The sequence below is a fragment of the Grampus griseus genome, assembly GCF_964374135.1.
Source record: "Grampus griseus genome assembly, chromosome: 9".
Taxonomy (NCBI): Eukaryota; Metazoa; Chordata; class Mammalia; order Artiodactyla; family Delphinidae; genus Grampus; species Grampus griseus.
Window position 1 is genome coordinate 17,609,833 of NC_139003.1, and position 19,126 is coordinate 17,628,958.

General features: G+C 38.1%; 1 protein-coding gene across 4 annotated transcripts in view; it reads left to right on the forward strand.

The window, feature by feature from the left end:
* CNOT4 (CCR4-NOT transcription complex subunit 4) overlaps positions 1 to 18,716 on the forward strand; it is a 141,507-nt gene extending 122,791 nt beyond the window's left edge. For 2 of the 4 annotated variants that reach the window (XM_082662466.1, XM_082662467.1), the window contains exons 11-12: positions 16,459 to 16,671; positions 17,355 to 18,716. In XM_082662466.1, the coding sequence (XP_082518592.1) occupies positions 16,459 to 16,671; positions 17,355 to 17,656 (515 nt within the window). In that variant the 3' untranslated portion in view covers positions 17,657 to 18,716. The remainder of the gene's footprint in view (positions 1 to 16,458; positions 16,672 to 17,354) is intronic. The other 2 variants (XM_082662468.1, XM_082662469.1) reach the window with 1 other exon arrangement.
* The last annotated feature ends 410 nt before the right edge of the window (positions 18,717 to 19,126 follow it).

A 19,126-nucleotide genomic window follows, 5' to 3' on the forward strand; every position in this document is an offset into this window, starting at 1 on the left:
CAGGGTTACAGTACAGGTGCCCACTTCACCCCTGGTCATGCTTTTATCTGAACAAATATTTTCATAGCTTTTTCTCATCAATTTTCACTTCCACTACTAAGCATATCCATCCCATGTCTTACTCTTTTGGAAAACCTAAGGAAAGGATAATAAGAAAAAGACGTTTTAGAATCATGAAATTTCAGAGCTATGAGACATACAGTCTTCAACAATCCACTTTTAAAGACCAAATAATAATAATGCTATTAATAAACAAGGCTCAGAAGGATTGTGATTGCCCATAATCACATTCTAACCACAGTTTTATGTTTTCCTAGCCCTCACCATGTGAATATGCTTTTGTATATGTAATTCAAGGAGAAAAAAACTTCAAGATTCAGAATATGTCTCTTCTCTAAACTTTGTTGTGTCTTACAGTTTATTTTAGTAGTTCTCACAAGTCAAGGGCTTTCAACTGTGAATATCAGTGCAAGTAATGAATTGAAGACTTTCAGATTGTGTATCTGCTGGCAACTGTTATTACAGATCCTGTAAGTTGTTAAAACAGCCTTGTGTTAAATGTGGCCCAATGACCTTGGAGTAACTTTAGTGGGGGGAAATTGTAACCTTGCAGGTACTCTTAATGTAGACTTAAAGTACAAATGTCAGAACCAAAATAAACAGTAAAACAGGTGGCATTAAATTTACCCAGCATTTTTCTGCAGTGCCAAAGAGCATTTAAGGATCAACATGCATGACACCTAGACTGGTGATATCTCTAATGTTACAGAATGAAAAAAATGCTTATAGTAATGGCACCAGGATATACTACACCCACACTAAAGGGGTGATTTTAGGTTCATCTTTGAAGAGCTACTATATGCTACACTATGTAAAATGATAGCATATCTGCTGATTTTTTTTTCAATCAAGGAGGTTGTTGTTTTCAGCATAATGAAAAAGAGGGAAAGCTCCACAAGGATTTAAAGATGATAATACCATCATCATCTCCAAGAAGAAATGCAGGAATGCTGACTGCAATCAACTTTTGTAGCCTAGTGATGTTTCCTAATATGGTGAGATCTCTTCCCAAGGACTATACTAGCGTTTATACTCTGTTATCAGTCTTGCGTACTGAAATAATGTGTCTACGGAGCAGAACATAGTGATCTGGAACATTACTGGGATGTTTTTAAACATTGTCGTTTTATATGTTGGCATTTGCAAGAAGACTGACACCCTGAAACCATTCATTTTTTTCCTTTACTACATCTATAAATTGAGTATTCAGCTTAAGGTAAAAGGAGGTCCTGGGTTATGACTTCATCAACAAAGTAGGAAGGTTTCTTATTGGCCTTAAGCTGAGTGTTGGGCTACATACCATTGTTGCACTTATGTTTTCTCTATTAAAATACGTTTTTATAAAGTTTGTGATTATGGATTACTGATATATATATGCCCTATTCCCTCATCCCTCACTTAGGGTATGATTTGCTACCAGGTATGGGTTTTTTTGGTTTGTTTTTTGTTTTTACATCTAAACTATTAACATTCACTAATTAACCTAACAGTGGCCTTCCCCAGTCCCAGAGTCACAAATAAGAATGACATTTCTTGAGTCTTAGTGTAGTCAATGCTGCAAAACCTCACCTGTATTTTAAATGGTAGGTGATTGGAATGAAGCTTATTACTAAAGTAAGCAAAGATCTTACATAATTTCCAAATAAATACCTACAGCCCTGCAACCTTAGTTTTAGAACATGCTTTCAGGTTTTAATTCCTGACTAGCTGGAGTCTTATTCTGATAGTTTGTACTCACCTCTCTATCCAGTTTCTTTTTCTTTCTTTGGACAAACAAGAAATTGTTTCTATCTCTGTATAACTTAACCACAATTAGAGGGGGCGGTCTTGACTAGATCTTAATGTGCACTACCTGTGTGATTACCCTACAGGATCCCTGACAGGCCTGAATTTTCCCATTTCAAAGGAGAAGAAAGTGCTCTGTCAGGCTGCTGTTTACTCAGAGTCTCTGGTCATTTACCTCCCAATTTCCTTCTCAGTATCTGGTCTTATTTCCAAACTAGCTTTTGATTTTAAATGATCATATTATTTTTTTCTTCTCTCTTTTAAATCAAAACAGCACATTTAAGCAGAAAGCACAGTCTGAGTTTGGAGTAGATTGAGTAACAAGTGTCAAATTGGTAGACTTTTGACGTTGTAAGACTGGTGTTATTCACTTTCTCCTACTTCTAAGTTATTCTAGCTCTTTAAAAATACATTCTAGACAATACTACTAAAATAAAGTGCTTCACAAATATGTGTGATTTTTAATAGAACTAATTTTTTTTCAGTAAAATGTTCTAGTTCAGTATAAACCTGGATGTGGTGAAATAGGAATTGTAGTTTCTAATTTATATTTAAGATTGTGTTCATATGATCTTCCTTCCCTCGTTCCTTCCTGCTTTCCTTTCTTCTACACTGATTGAGATTTGGTTCTGTCAAGACCATCTCTGGCATTCTTTTGCAACTGAACTATAATAAATCATAGCGAAGGATGAACACTTAAATAAATATATTTCAAAAATGATTTTTAAACTAAGGCCCCTTAGTGAACTGATGGTAAGCATATAGCTCTTTAAATTCATCAGCATATAGGCCTTTTGAAATGCTTTCCTCCACAGGAGTATCATCTTTTGTAGTTCTGGAAAGGATGCAGTCTTATGTTAAGTCTTTCTAAATTGAAGCATAATTTGAAAATTGGAGGCAAAAAGTTTCTGTATTTTCCCCAGTATAAGAATAAATAGTAAGGAGGAAGAAGAAGCAAAATAGTCTTATTTTTTCTTAAATCATACATTTCACATAGCTAAAAAATAAGTAAATTTCAAATTTGCATTCTTGTTTTGAAAAATCAAATGTTTATTTATAAAACAACCTCAAAACAAACTTTAACAAATATCTCTGGTTTGTGAAAATAGTGAGGGAGAAAGATGTATGCTTGGTCAGTTGGGTTGGAAATGTTTATTACCATGACTATACCCATATCTATGTTATTTAGTTTCAGGATAATGAGGCATTTACTTCGTTTCCTAAAAATAATCTTTTTTCTAAAATTAAGAAACAAAGCAAATGATTATTTTAATGCCTAAAAAGATACTTTCTAAAAATAAAGCTCAGAGTTGGGTTATGAAGAATTTGTCAATTAAAATCATGTTTCAGAGCATGGATAATTTTAGTCTTCTTTTGGGGGGAGTTTTATGTCTTTGATATAAACCCTTAAGATAGGAGCCATCTTTCAGAAAAAGATGAGACTGATCTTCACTGTCAAAAGTGAGCTGTGTAATCAAATGGAGTAAAAACTGGCTGTATGTTTTTAAATAACTTTTAGAAAATTTAGAAATCTTTTAGTTTGGAAAATTATGAACATCAGAAACCTTAGGACTTTCAGTAGACTTATAACCATATGGGGATTTGCTGCATAGGCAGCAAAATACTTTGGTCTTAGTGCAAGTTCCTCTTCAGGCCTGGAGAGGAACTTATACTCGCATAAAAATATTTTATTGGCACTAAACGATCAAAAGCTATCACTGCTTTGTTCCGAATAGCCAAACTCCAGGGATCCGTTGAAGAAATACAAAACAAGCAGAGCAGCAAGACTTCTAGGAAGCTGCTGTAAAACGTTACAGCATCAAGCCCCAGAGAAAATAATAGAGTAGATATTCGATAAATGTTTGTTGAATGAAAACTCATGGCTGAGAGAGTAATGTTAGTGTCTGATTATTATTTCTGGAGGTCTGCAAAGCTTGGATCTAGATCTGCTTTGTGTTAAATCTGGACTTCTGGAGACCTTAATTAGATTCCTTTCCACATGAATTATCTCACCTCTTGGTTGAACTGTGGCCTTCAGTTCAGTGTTAAGATTCCCCTCACCACTCTATGATCAGTCCTTCTCTTCTGTCTTTACCTCTGAACTCTGGAAATTCAGCTCTTGACTGATCCTTATTTTCCCAAGGATCACACACTGCTCCCTCCCTTCACACACACAAACTTTAAAAAATTTCACCTAACCAATACTTTTCTTACCTCCAATTTCTCATTTGTGATACTCACAAATATATATATATACACACACATATATACACATACATATACATACATATGTATACACACAATTCAGAAAGTCTTTCTAAATAAATACCTTATTTTCCAGAACTCTCTGTGTGGGTAATGAAGAGCTGTTTGGGGAACTTAATACTTTCCTAAGTAGGGAGCTCTCTTTAGGGAACTTATAATTGTTAAAGAATTTTTTCTCTTGGCTAAACCAAAGTCTTTTTCCCATTTATACTTCTTGTCAAATATGTGAAGGCAGTTTCCGCTTGTCTAGTAACTACTAGACCTCAATGAAACAAACTTAGTCCTTTTAACCTTTTCACACCTAACATGGTTTCTAGTTCTCTCTGTAGCCCACTTCTCCTCTACACATATTTTGGCATGACAATGAATGCCTTTTCTTTTAAATTTTATATGTTTATTTTTGGCTGTGTTGGGTCTTCATGGCTACACGCGGGCTTCTTCTAGTTGTGACCAGGGGCTACTCTTCGTTTAGATGCGCATACTTCTCATTGCGGTGGCTTCTCGTTGCGGAGCACAGGCTCTAGGTGTGCGGGCTTCAGTAGTTGTGGTGCACGGGCTCAGTAGTTGTGGCACACAGGCTTAGTTGCTCCACGGCATGTGGGATCTCCCCGGACCAGGGCTCAAACCCGTGTCCCCTGCAATGGCAGGCAGATTCTTAACCACTGCACAACCAGGGAAGTCCCTGAATGCCTTTCTTAAAATATGAAGCTCACACTTTAATAATCCAGACGTGATTAGATAATCTCCTTTTTCATTAACACTGTTCTTATTACTAAAGTTCGTATATTCCTTTAGAGGTTACAGAGTCTTTTTATAAAAATATCCTGTGGGGGGCTTCCCTGGTGGCGCAGTGGTGAGAGTCCGCCTGCCGATGCAGGGGACATGGGTTCGTGCCCCGGTCTGGGAAGATCCCACGTGCCGCGGAGCGGCTGGGCCCGTGAGCCATGGCCGCTGAGGCTGCGCGTCCAGAGCCTGTGCTCTGCCGCAATGGGAGAGGCCCCAACAGTGAGAGGCCCGCGTACCGCAAAAAAAAAAAAAAATCCTGTGGGGTTATTATCCCTATTTTGTAAATGAGAAAACTGAGGCTCAGAGTGATTATCATTTGTGATTTGCTCAATGTCATACCATTGCTAATTTAGACACTTTAATGTTACCTATTTAGAAGATCCATTACCCAATTGTTATATCAAATGATATAAGTGAAACCACTAAACCTTTTTTCATACACATGACTGGTTAGATCTCTTCCATCCTACACTTTGCTAATGAATTTTTAAAAATCTGAATGTATACGTGTTAAATTTTATGTGTTTGGATTTGGTGTAGTTAGAGTGTATCCTGTTGTATATCACCATCTTACAAGTTTATCATATGAAAAACTACATGATTATAAAGTGATAGATAAATGTTATTAGTAACAGTAATAACATTTGTGTGAAGATTTTAAGAATTTTAATTTAAGAATAGGTATAATTTTAATTATTGATTCTGTCCTCTCTAGAATTAGTTTTCTGTTTGCATATTTAAATAAACTTTGTAGGTTTTGTTAAATATAATATAAAGCATGGAGTCAAAGATAAGCCAAGCACTATCTCAGGAACTTTCAGGCTAACACACAGTATCTTAAATTCTGTGACAGTTCATCTAAACACTGCTGTCATCCATGCTGTACTTTACTATCATATACCAAAATGTTACCACTAGAAAACTTTCCAAACACTGCTGAATTCAACATCTGTTGTAGTTATGACAATCCTAGAAAGCCTGTCCAAAGGTTAAATTACTTTGATATGGTTGGTTCTTTATGGAAATGCATTTTGGCTTTCATTGATCACTCTATTCCATTTGTTTTATGGGATTGATGTGTCAGTGGGTTGGAAGTGGAGTTTAGCTGCAAAGTTTTTGAGTTTGGGCAGGCAATAGAAGAAGAAAGGAAATGGACCATAGCATTTAGAAGGAGGACATTTCCAGTAGAAAACAATTGTCAGTAGAAGCTGCCTCCATGACTGCTGTTCCACCTCAAAGTTGAACTTCCTGTGTATTTTATTTGGAAAGGAGCTGAGGTTTTAGCCAAAATGCTACATATTATTTCTCACAAAAAATGCCTGCAAACGTAAGCAGTAGAGCAGTGCTTGCTAAACCTATCATATTCATTTCTAAAGAAATCCAGCTTCTAATCTGTTTCCGAATTTTCCCAAGAACTCATTTTATATTAATTATGTAGCTTCTAGAGTCTGCCTTTTCTTCCTTTCCCGGCACTTCTCTTTCTTTTTTTCTTGGCTGCGTCGGGTCTTCATTGCTGTGCATGGGCTTTTTCTAGTTGCGGTGAGCAGGCTTCTCATTGTGGTGGCTTCTCTTGTTGCACAGCACAGGATCTAGGCACGTGGGCTCAGTAGTTGTGGCATGTGGGCCCTAGAGCGCTCAGGCTTCAGTAGTTGTGGCCCAGGGGCTTAGGTGCTCCGCGGCATGTGGAATCTTCCAGGACCAAGGATCGTACCCGTGTCCCCTGCAATGGCAGGTAGATTCTTAACCACTGCACCACCAGGGAAGTCCCGGAACTTCTCTTAACAGTGGTTTTGTGATGACATCTGTGAGGATTAACACCCTGGAATAGAATCCATTTTGCACCTGGAAATTTTAAACTTACTTAAATTGAATAGATGTTCTTTTACTGTCTTTGCATCTCTTCTGACTTACAGTTCTCTCTCCACATTGCTTAATCTGTCCTTTCTGGTTTGAGGATCATGCTGTTTTATAAAGAAGATGGAAGGAAGCAAAATGAAGATGGAACTACATAGTTCTGGCTTTTCTCAGGGCTTAGCATTATGACAGGCTGAGCAGTGGCTTTTCCTAATTTTCTCCTTTTCCAAACTTAGCTTTTTTTTGCCTTCAGCATTTTTCACAAGCTTCAGATCATTATGGATTCTGATTTTAATCCTCAAGGATTATGATACTCTTATCTACAGGTAGGTTACGTAACTCTATCCAGCTTTTCTAAGCTTTCTTTTCACATCTTATCCCATGAGATTCTCCCTGCACAAGAACTGGTTTCTTTAGATTTCGCCCCAATTTCTTTTCCTTATTAGAATTATTTATTGCATAGTCAGAATGTTCATATTTTAGCATCTTCTGTGGCCTATGAATCACTGTCTCCTATAACCAGGGGACCATCCTGACCTACCTTTCCTTTTTTTTTTTTTTTAAACCTTCTTTGGAAAGATGTTTTCTCAAAAAAACCTGGAAGCAAATGTTCAGGGCTGTTCATTTAGGAAACATTAAATACCTCTTGAGGTTTAGGTTCAGTAACTATTCACTGTATACATAGAGGATTAAATCAAGGCCCTTTCCTGGAGGAGCTCACAGTCCAGGCAAAAGAACTAATATATAAACCGGTGAATGCAATACACTGTGGTGATTGCAAAAGTAGCCAGGATGCCAGCCATCCAAGAACTCAATCTAGTTAGTCTCATTCCTTGCTTCTTAAAGTCCTAAAATTATGTCACATACTCTTAGGGCTTCTATTTTTAAAAAAATTAATTTATTTATTTATTTGGCTGCATTGGGTCTTCACTGCTATGCGCGGGCTTTCTCTAGTTGCGGTGAGCGGGGTCTACTCTTCGTTGTGGCACGTGAGCTCATTGTGGAGCATGGACTCTAGGCACGTGGGCTTCAGTAGTTGTGGCATGCGGACTCAGCAGCTGTGACTTGCGGGCTCCAGAGTGCAGGCTCAACAGTTGTGGCACATGGGCTTAGTTGCTCTGCAGCATGTGGGATCTTCCCGGACCATGGGTCAAACCTGTGTCCCCTGCATTGGCAGGCAGATTCCCAACCACTGTGCCACCAGCGAAGTCCTTAGGGCTTCTATTATATTCACAATAGCCAGCCTGTTCTTTGTTGGTCAGAAGTCCAGAATAAAATTTTCCCTCCTTGTTTCCAACTTGGGAAAGAGGGGTGGTCAGGAGGTGAATTTTCTCAGGTTTATTTTCTTCTGGTAGATTTAGATCTCAGAGATGTCAGGGTGGTTGACATCCTCCATGTCTCTGCAGTTTTATAATTCAGTGAAATCATATTCTGGTGGATCTGTATATCTTCTCCTGGATGATAAGTTCCTTCAGTCATCCTTGGATGTCCTCACGGGGCTTTTGTTCATAGTTCTCAGTTTTGTGCTCACCTAAATGCTTTCCTCCAAGCTTCCAATTTCAGATTTTATAGATTTCTTATAATGGCTTTTTGTCCCTCCCCATCATTTAGTTCTGTTTCTTGGTTCCATCTAATCCAGTTTATAATGCTTCTAAGAATGTATTTATCTTCTGCATTAACTTTTAAGTTTACTTTTTCTTCATTCTATGTACAGCTTTATATATAGACTTTTTTCCATAGGTATTTTTTCCTGTTTTTTTTTTAATAGATTTTACTTCCTTAGATCCCTCATAAAGCAAACATCTAGATGTTTTTCCTGGTTCTCATTAGATGGTCTGATTCTTCCCCCAAAACAAACATAGATCCTCGTAGGAACATTCTAGAAGAGAAAAGTACACATTGTGTAAAACACATCTACGTATATCGTGCAGTGTTCCTACTGTATTTTGTGATTAGCTGCTTCTCCTGCTCTCTCTGTACGGAATGCCGTTTCCCTTTTCCATATCAGCTTCTCTTCCCTTGAGCTTCTCCAGTCATCATTTATCGTGCATGCAGAATGGCAGAATTGTTCATTTTCTTCTTTGTGCCCCACAGGACTTTGTTCGTACCAGAACAACACTTACTATCACATGGTGTAGTTGTTTAAATGTGTCTGACCTCCCCTTCTCTTGGCCCATGAGTCCTGCCAGGACACGGACTAGTTGGTAGTGTGCTCAGTGGTGAGAACAAACACTTTGGAGTCAGAATGGGTATGATTACTGACTTCAGCACTTTTGAACTATATAACCTTTAGCAAATTCTTTAAACTACCAGAGTCTACTTAGTCTCCTCATTTGTAAAATGAAACTACTACTTACTTAGTTCATTGGATTGTTGGTACTAAGGTAATCAAGTACATCAAGTGCATAGTGAGTGAATGAATAGTGTCTAGAGTAGAAAAGTGGATAGAATATAGCTAATAGGCCTGTTTACTATCCTGTACACATAATATTAGAATATCTTTTTTAAAAAGCATTCCTTATTTATTTTGGTGCATTGGATTTTAAAAATTATATTTGCTTGTGTTTTGGCATCTCAAGCAGTATTGAAAACAGCATTTTAGTGGCCTCTTTTTTCAGAGAGGCCTTTTGGGCCCCCAAATTTAGCTCATTCCTGCCGTCAGAAAGATTTGCATCTTTTTTGAGAGAACAGCTTGATTCGTAGCATTATACAGATGTGAAATAAATAGGCTTTTTGGGGGAAGGTGGTTTTTCAGCTCCTCTCAAGTTGGATCTTTGACTCAGCAGATATCTTGAAACACATCAAGTTTCTAAGACACTGAGCTGCATGCTCAAGTATCTATAAAATAGCCTATTGCAGGCCTTTCATTAGAGTTGTGAGAGAAGATGTGAGTACACATAAGGGTGTACATACTGGATGTCACAGCACAGTGTGCTGCCACATGAGTGTGGTTCAGACCACAGTGCTGTCATCCAGAATTATCTGAGTGGAAGACTTGGACTTTTGGAAGATTGAGTAAAAATTAGTCAAAGAGATTGGGAAAGCATTCTAGACAAAGAGAAAGGCAGGAAGTAAAGACAGAGTCCAGAAAGCCTAAATCATATTTAGCTAATCCTCAAGGCCTCTCTTTTCCTGTTTATGTCATTTCTACTTCCTTCTGCTAGTGGGAATAAAATTTGACTGTTTTTTGTTAATACATTGTTCAAGTTCTTCTGTTCTCAGAACTCTTTTTCATTGAGTTCTTAGAATTTTTCACATAGTTTAATCTCTACTTTCAGATCTATTAAATCCTTAAGATTTTGTGCCCCAGCAAATCTGCTCTGCAGTAGTGGTCTATCTTGCTTTTTATAATAAAGCATAATCTTAGAAATTTGAGGGTCAGTTCTTTTTAAGTAGAATAACATTTTTTCACAAACAAACTGATTTTATAAATCTGTTTGAAAGAATTCATTCATATTTTAGTTAATAAGTTGAAATGATTTTTGTGACTGTCCTAAAGAACAACATGCCTATGTCATGAAGGCTTTAAGTTCTGATAGGAGAAATTTTGTGTGTTCTTTAAAGTTTGGTTTTGCATATAGGACAAGCATAATTCATTTATATTTGAGTTGCTTAGAGATATGTTGAAGTTTGAGAAAGTTTAGGCTTTCTTGAAATCATATACTGGTGGAGATGGACTCTGTCCCCAAACTCACAGGAGTTAGTATCTAACAGGGCTGGGGGCAGAGTGGGGAGTGTAGTGAGGGGTAGAGTGGCTGAGACAGGCTGTACTGTATGTCCTTCTAAAAATGCATCAATATTTGAGTATCTAACTGGTAAGAACTAACCATAATGGGAACTAGATTTCTGATGGACCCCTTGTACCAAGAAAGATTTGTTTCACTAAGTAACCTACCTATTGGAAGTAGCCTCTGGCTTCGAACTGTAAAGGACAGCGGTGAAGAAAAGGAAGATAAATCTTGTGAGAAAAGAAGATCAGATTGAAGACTGAGGCTTTGGGAAGTAGCTATGAGATAAGGATTAAAAACGGATGAACAGAAGAAACTCTTTCAAGAATATTTTGTGACTGGAATGCTCAGTGACTACTTCCCAGTTGGCAGAGACTGCTACCAGAAATATATAATAACTTGAAATAAGAGGTCTCTGGTCCTAGGGACTGCAGTCGGGAATGGAGTAGCCTAAGGATCAGGGCTGAATATGTGAGCCAGTTGTCCCTGCCCAAACATGAAAGTGGACAAATTGGTGGATTTGTGACTGTAGTTACATCTAGCTAGTTTAATTAATAAGGCCTATGTGTTTATAATAAAAAGACCATGTGGAGGGGGTACCAAAAAGGTAGAGGCAAAATTCCAAGCAGAGACAGAATCCCGACCTGGTGGTGTAAACTGTATTAGAGGAAACAAAAACTTGGAATAGCCTTTTGTTTTAGGGTTCCCCCTTAAGTGTGCTTTATTTCACCATGTTGTCATTATACATAGATCTTCTGTCTTCCCTCTTAGCAGATCTTGTTTTTCAAATGGAATCTTATTGCTACCCTAAAATGGAAATAGATGAAATCAGGAGGTGGGAGGGATGTGTTGTCCTACTACCCTGTCCCCTTCCTCCCCAGTGGCTCCTGAGGTGGTTTTGCAGTCCGTGAAACCAATTTGAAAATTGTTCTTTTAGGTGAAGATTTTATGCAAGCCAGAAAAACTCATTGGCTTGTCACCAGTGACAATTTATCACAAGGAGCAGATTTTCCACAGTCTTGTTCTCTGTAGCAAAGTTTTACATTTTATAACAATATATTGCAGTTAATCTGAGGAAATCCACTTGGCCGCTGTAATGTGTGCTCTTGCCTAAGCATTCGTCTTTTCCTGCTTTATGATTTTCTGTGAAAGGCCTGATGTCAGACAGAGCTTCATTTTATTTTGTAATATAATCATTGCTTATAAAATGTGTATGTGTATTCCCTAGTGAGTAGTTAGACTAGTTTAGTGTTATGTAAAAATACCAAAGATAGTTTTAACCTGTCGTGGGGTTTTCAGGCTCAGGGCATCTACGAATTTTAACTCCATGAACTTAACTCCATGAATGAAAGACTGCAACTCTTGTTCACCCACCAGCACATTTCCACACATGTGCCTAACTAGCCTCTCTTTTTACTAAACTTTTATAGCCTTTATTAATCATGTACAACCCCATGACATTTCTTCTGTTGGTTTTTCAGGTTGTGGTTATTGAGTTTTTCCCATATTTGCATTGTCTCACCATCTAGACTTTAAGCTCCTTGAAAACAGGAGTCATGGCTTAAGGGCTTTGCCCTCCTTAGACACTGTAGGCATTCAGTAAATAGTTGCTTTGACTTTTATCTTGGCAGCTTTAACACATACATTTTTTGTTGTTGCCACTGTTGCTAAAATCTAGACTTGTCAGCTGCTTAGTGAGCGATGATTGGCTTGTTACGGACTGGGTGTTAGGCTACCAGCAAACTGGCAGAATTTTAACCATAATTTCTTCTTTAATAAAATGTGTTCTGTGCTAGGTAAACTGAAGTATACTGGTACTTCTTACACAATGAAATATGAGAGTGTGGTATATGGCATCTTGAAAGTACTTTAAATTCTGTCTTTGAATTCTACTCTGAAAAATAAAACTACTACAAACAACTTCACCCGCTCTCCCGCCCTCAAATTATTTAGAACCGAAAACAGTGGTTTTGTACATATTTGGAAATTATAAATTAAAATTAATTTTTTAACATCATAAAACATTTAAGCATATTAGCAATCCTTTAAAAATATACAATCCTTCCCTAATGTATTACACTACTACTAATTAAATACTTTAAAAATAAAATTAGTATCATTTAGTATAAAGTATGTTCAGTGACTTGATTTTCATTGTAGTTTGCTTATGGAAAGTTTAAAGGGCTTTCTATGTCTTCTTTGTCTTTGTACTGTGTTGGTGGTGAGAGGCTTGTTAGTTAGATTGACTACACAGTACCTCTGTGAGAATATCGGGTATTATCCCTCCATTGCTAGGAGGAGACTGTTGTGCCCAGAGCCAGTTCCTGGCAAGTGAGAAATCTTCTTAGCTTGGCTTTTTGGAAACTACTATCTATTCAGTATTGAGTATTAGAAAAAAATTGTTGTTAGGCACCTATCAAGTAATAAATGGTCTTCAAATTGCTTTCCCTTCTCTTATTTTATCCTTACGAGAGAAGAAAGCAGATGTTATTCTTACTTATGAAGCATACTAAGAGACTTACTTACATGCTCCAGGTTATATTAATTACGGTTGCCTTATACAGCCCATCTGCAATTTTCAGCCCAGTGTTTTCTCCGTTAGACCTATGGCCTTGTACATAGTGAATCGTATGCCAGTGTGAAGTCGTATATAAATAAAGGGAAATGAAGTTGCATCAGGTTGCATCCAGGTGTCCTGTCCTGGTACTATTTAAAAGGAAATGTGTATTCGAGTGGAATTATTTAGAGTCCTAGAAACAAAGGAATCAGCTTCCTTTGTGTCAGTGGTTATCAGCCAGGGATGGTTTTGCGCCCGCCCCCCCAGTAGCCATTTGGCAATGTCGAGACATTTTTCATTGTCAGAATTGGGGGTGGGGGTAGTTGTGCGCACACTGCTAGCATCCAGCAGTGCTGCTAAACATCCTACCGTGCACAGGACAGCCCCCTCACGACGAGGAGTGAATTACGTAGTCCAAAATGTCAGTAGTGCTGAGGTTAATCAGCCCTGCTGTATGTATCGCAAGGAATGGAATTACCAGAAGCCCTCTCGGCCAAAACAAATTTGGGTCAGAGGTGGGGTGGGAGGGTGGGCAGGGAGGTAGAGGAGGTGATTTCAAGTGTGGCTGTTGAAATTTTCATGGGGTTAGGATTTATCTGATTTCCTTTTTCTTGCCCCTTCCTTGTGCCAACACTTGGCATAGCAGTAGTAGAGAAAACAGTGAAGAAAACTTTTCTTCTTGTAAACTACTTAGAATAGTGGTCCCATTCCCAGAGCTAATGCGTCAGTCCAGTTCCTAGTGACACTCACACCTCCACTATAAACCAATCCTCCATGCTATCAGGCTCCCAAGATGTCTAGGCACATGACTTTGTTTTTGGCAAGATTGTGAGAATTATAAACTAGCTAATTTATTCCCCAAGGTATCTTATAATCATAGTTCACCTGGGAGGATCTAAAGTTTCTCACTGTTTCTATATCATGTGCCGTCTGTGAATGTCTTTGGCTAACATACTCTTGCTTGATTTCATTAGCCTAAAACCAGAGAAACAAATATCTGTTTTTTAAATAGATGTTATTTTTTTAGAGCAGTGTTAAGTTCACAGCAAGATTGAGTGGAGAGTACAGAGAGTTCCCATATATCCCCTACCTGTGAACAAATGTCTGTCGATTTTATTGTAATACTGGTTTTCAGATAAACTTTATATAAATGCAAATGTTATTCTGTTAATGCAAAGTTCCTTAGTTCCAGTTCTCACTAACTGTAAAGCAAAAGTAAGGAGAAAATGGGTTTCACTAAGTTATGGGTTTTTTTCTTTTTCCCTGTGCAGTGAAAGAGGGAACCTCAAATCATCTGCATAGGCTTCTTATTGACTTTGGCTACCTAAAGTTCAAGAGCATTAATCTTCCTTAAAATTTTCCCATGTAGTTGTACATCACCTTTTTATATCAGGGAGATTTTATTTCCCTCCTGTGAAGTTTTCCTTGTTTAGAGTTCAGTTTTTGGTTAATTGAAAACAAGTTAAGTTATTCAGTCTGACAGTGTGACTACTTTAAAGGTTAGAATGTAGCCACCGAACCTTCCTGTAATTGGGGGTATTCTAGGACTTTATTAGTGTCATCTTGTTAATGCCTCATGCAGCTGGAGTGGACTACGGGGTGGGGGGAATTGATGATTGTGTTGTTGATTAGAATTTTTCTCCCCTGGCTGCAAATTCCAGTTTGTTCCTTTAGCGAAGTATTTCTCCTACTAGTCATGGCTGATGGACATACTATAATGTTTCCGTGTTTCTTTTTTGCTTCCTTTTCATCATGGGTCTCACAAGCCCCTGGGATTTGCCTTAAACATTTAACCTATTAAAAAACCAGTTAATTGTCTATACAAATATAAAGTAAATAGTCTATATAAGAGTGAGAGCTCGGTGTTACTAAAAAAAAAACAACTCAGGGTCTGGGTTTCAGGTCTTGATGGTACAAGTCATGTGACATGTGCAAATTATTCTAGAGTCTATTTCTTTATCTGTTAAATGCACACTATTCCCCCTGCTCTGCCTACCTCACAACATGAGGATCAAAGGAAATAATAATGGACTATAAGAGTGCTTTGTGAATTGTACAACACAATGCAAATGTCAGATAGGATGCAAATAGAAGGGTAAGCTTCAGGAAATTACACTGATTGTGAATTGGAATTCGGTTTGAAGAATTTATTTTCCTTTCTATTGACTAGTCTGTAGTGTAGATTGTCTTTTCTTCATCTAAGTAAATTCAGAGATGACTTTTGTTGCATTTGGTTGTAGTTTTTTGTCTTTTTATAAATAACATCAATAGGGTCAAAAGCTTCACTTGCTGAAATGTTATAATTTGGCATAGGTTAGTGATTGGTGCAAAGGAAACATTATAAAAAGAAAACTCTGAATTCACCAAATAGCATAGACTGTACCTGATCGAATATCGTTGTCATCGTCGTCGTCATCATCATCAGTGGTGATTGCTCATCAATTCTGTAGAACCAGAAATAATTTTCTATGCTCTTCTCAAAAACCACAGTTGGTAGTTTGACCTACCATCGTATTTTCAATAAAGCAGTTATTCTAAGTAGTAGTTACACTTTATGCTTCCCCTCCCCTCCCCCCAGCCAATTAGTTATATACCATGTGGCTTCTGGATGGCAGTAGATCAAGTGAGTTTAGTCACAATTTATGAAAGCCTTTTTATCTTGATAGTATTTTATCATATTTGATGCTATTTGTAAATAGAACCAGAGAACTAACTGTAGTACTCCAGGACTTGTGTTTTAAATGATGGGTAGAACTGTAAGAATAGAGTGGGCAGACTGCTGGAAATGATTCCATCTAAAAGGTAGCTTCGCCCTTGTCTCCTTGGCCTTTGTGACTAATGGAAAAATACTCTTTTCAAATTCAAAAGCCTATTCATTACTGCCTTTCTCCTCTGAAATACATGATCAGTTTTATAATCAGGAAGAACTTAATTATTTTTCTTTTTCTATTGTCTTATGTTTATTCTTCATAAAATGACTTTTCTTTCATTTAATGGGCTCAGAATACACTCCTATATTGAACTTTACAGCCTTGCTTTTTTTTATAGCGTAAATCAGCTCAGCTGGCTAAATGCCCCACTAACTGAAACTTCATAATGTAGCTGGAACTAAATTGTGCTCTGGAGCATTGAGTCTTTAAACTGGATTATTGACTTACAAGTGAAAATGGTAAAGAGTCTGTAAGAAGGACAAGGATCCCTCTCCTGATCCTTGAGCAATTTTTTCCTCACTTATTTCAGGGGCTCTGAGCTCATGAGCAAAATCCTAACCAAGTTTATCTTGCTAGGAAAACCCATTTTAAATGCTCAATAAAGAAAGAATAATTCTTCTCCCGCTTAACCACTAAAGAACAACATATGTTTCTAACGTCAGCTTTTTATTTTTTTTTTTATCTTTCATTTTTTTGTTGGTAAATCTCCCAGACAACAGCAGTTCTGTAGAGAGTTTAAATATGAAGGAATGGCAGGACGGGCTAAGGGCACTTCTACCCAACATTAACATCAACTTTGGTGGACTGCCCAATTCTTCTTCCCCCTCCAACGCCAGCCACAGTGCACCAACGTCCAACACTGCCACCACCGACAGCCCGAGTTGGGACAGCCCTGGCAGCTGGACAGACCCAGCCATCATCACAGGTAACTTTCTCACTCCTTCAGCTCCACTGACTGCCATCAGTTTGGTTTTTAGCACAGATTAACTAAAAACAAGAGGTCTCTTCAACGTAATCTTCCCAAAGCCACAAGTGTGTGGTAGCTTGTTTCGTTCTCCGGGGTCACGTAGCCTCAGTTAACTCTGTTGGCCTAGTTGTGTAACAAGGCATTTGGTACCTAGGTTGCTTCTTTTGGTGTAAGTAGGTGCTAACATCTGACAGAATGTGTGTATTTTGTAGGTCTCAAAGTACAAAAGGATCTGACTTATCCTCTCAAAGGAACATACTCCACTTTAAAAAATAAAGCTCTCTATTATAAGGCTATCTTGTTCATGTATCCCTATTAGAGAAGGAGAAGCACAATTGGGAAATAACATCATGCAATCCTGGGGACTCATTTTGGCAACTCTGCCTCTGTGACACTGGGGGATGATGTCTGTATAGTTGAAGAGGAGGCATGGGTTTGTGTGACAATAAATCGTGGTCATTGTGGGTGGGGAATAAAAGGAACATAAGATTGAGAAGGTATTATTTGGAAGGAGTTTAAAATTGTAATTCTTTGTTTCTTTTTGGAGAAACTAAGTGCCTTAAAATTTTTTGTTTGATGAAATTCTTATGCTTTCTGCACAAACTCACCATTTTCCTTCTTGTTTTCTTTTCTCTCCTTAGGTATTCCAGCATCTTCAGGAAACAGTTTAGACTCTCTTCAAGATGACAATCCTCCACACTGGCTAAAATCCCTTCAGGCCCTCACAGAGATGGACGGCCCCAATGCTGCTCCATCACAAACCCACCACAGCGCCCCCTTCAGCACACAGATCCCTTTGCACAGAGCCAGTTGGAATCCCTACCCTCCTCCTTCAAATCCTTCCAGCTTTCACTCGCCACCCCCAGGCTTTCAGACAGCCTTCAGACCCCCCAGCAAAACCCCCACAGATTTGTTACAGAGTTCAACACTGGACCGCCATTAGGGAAAGAGGAGAATTCATTAGAAAATGCAGGATTTGTCCCACCCTGTTTTTGCCCTCTCAGCCGACCCACAGCTCCCTTCTCATCTCTTATGTTCTGAAGAATCCAGTTCCTGATCAGTTTTGTTTCTCCCTACCCCCAGATGCAATGCGATCGCAGGGTCATTACCATCTTTTTTTTTATTGTAAAAGTTTCTGTTGATCCAGCATTTGAGTGACACTGTTGAATGTTTTCTAAAAATGCCTTTTTAAGGAGGAAAGAAAAGAAATCAAAGGGCAGTCTCGATACTTAGAAAATTACTGCTTGTCTGTTGCGCATAATAATGACATAATCTGCTTAGCAGAAAATGATGATTAATTTATAGGGAAGGTGAAGTAAATGCATTATCAACTGCAGAAGTTTGAAAACCAGGTTGATTGAAATGAGATGGCTAAATGCATGGGGGAAAGCAGTGGTCCTGGCATCCATCTTGTATTCAACTTATCACTATTGCAGGGAAAATGCTTTTAATTTAATTTTTAATTCTTTTGGCAAGTTGATGGAGAGGACTCGATTGTGTTGTTAAGCAAGAGAATTTATCGGAAGTTGATGGAGAGACAAATTGATCTGCGGTAGTAACTGGCCTATTGCTAAAGAGTTTAAGGAGGGGAGAAGTGATTTTTTAAAGGAGAAAAAATTTTGGCTTTAGATTTAAAGTAAATTCAAATGTTTTAAAGAAAAAAGTATTCACAGATTTAATACCTATGCATAATATAAGTGCTGAAATATAAGTGATTTCTTCAATCTTTCTCCTCTGTCAGAATCTTTTTTTCTTTTTACCTTAAATTCACCTGACTAAGGGCACTCTGAGATAGCGCTGCTCTGGGGCCACCTGATCACCATCAGGAGCAAATCTCTGACGACCTCGCCTGCAGCTTTTACTTAACCCTGTGGTTTCTGGACATTTGTGCAGTATTGAAAAGACAGGAGAAAAGAAAACAGAAACCTGGTTATAACCTAATGCTAAAACTAAAAAAAGGAAATGTACCTCTTTCTTCAGAATTAAAACTAAAATCTTAAATAAAACAGAAAACTTGATGATGACCCTTGGGTTGTTCTTGTTTTTGTTTTTCCATTTTATTGCATGTGAATTTGAAACATTTTGTGGTGACAGTCGTCAGGTGTTTCCATTGATTTTACATCTTCAGCAATAGGGAGGATGGGTTAGAAGAAGAAATCAGAAAAAAATTCATTTTACTGTCGGTCGTTGCCATCTTTGAAGGTCAGCCCATCTTATCCTCAAGAATTCCTCTTCCGGTGGCTTTCAGTAGAAGATGCTTCTTTGTGCTGTTGTGTTGTGCAGACCAGAGCTTCGCAACTCAGAAGCTTCTCAGCTTCCCAACTGAGAAGCCTCATGGGCCACGAAGGAGCAGATAGGCTGGGTTATGCTGAGACGTTGGTCGTCTCGGGGAGACCTGGCAGCCCCAGTGGTC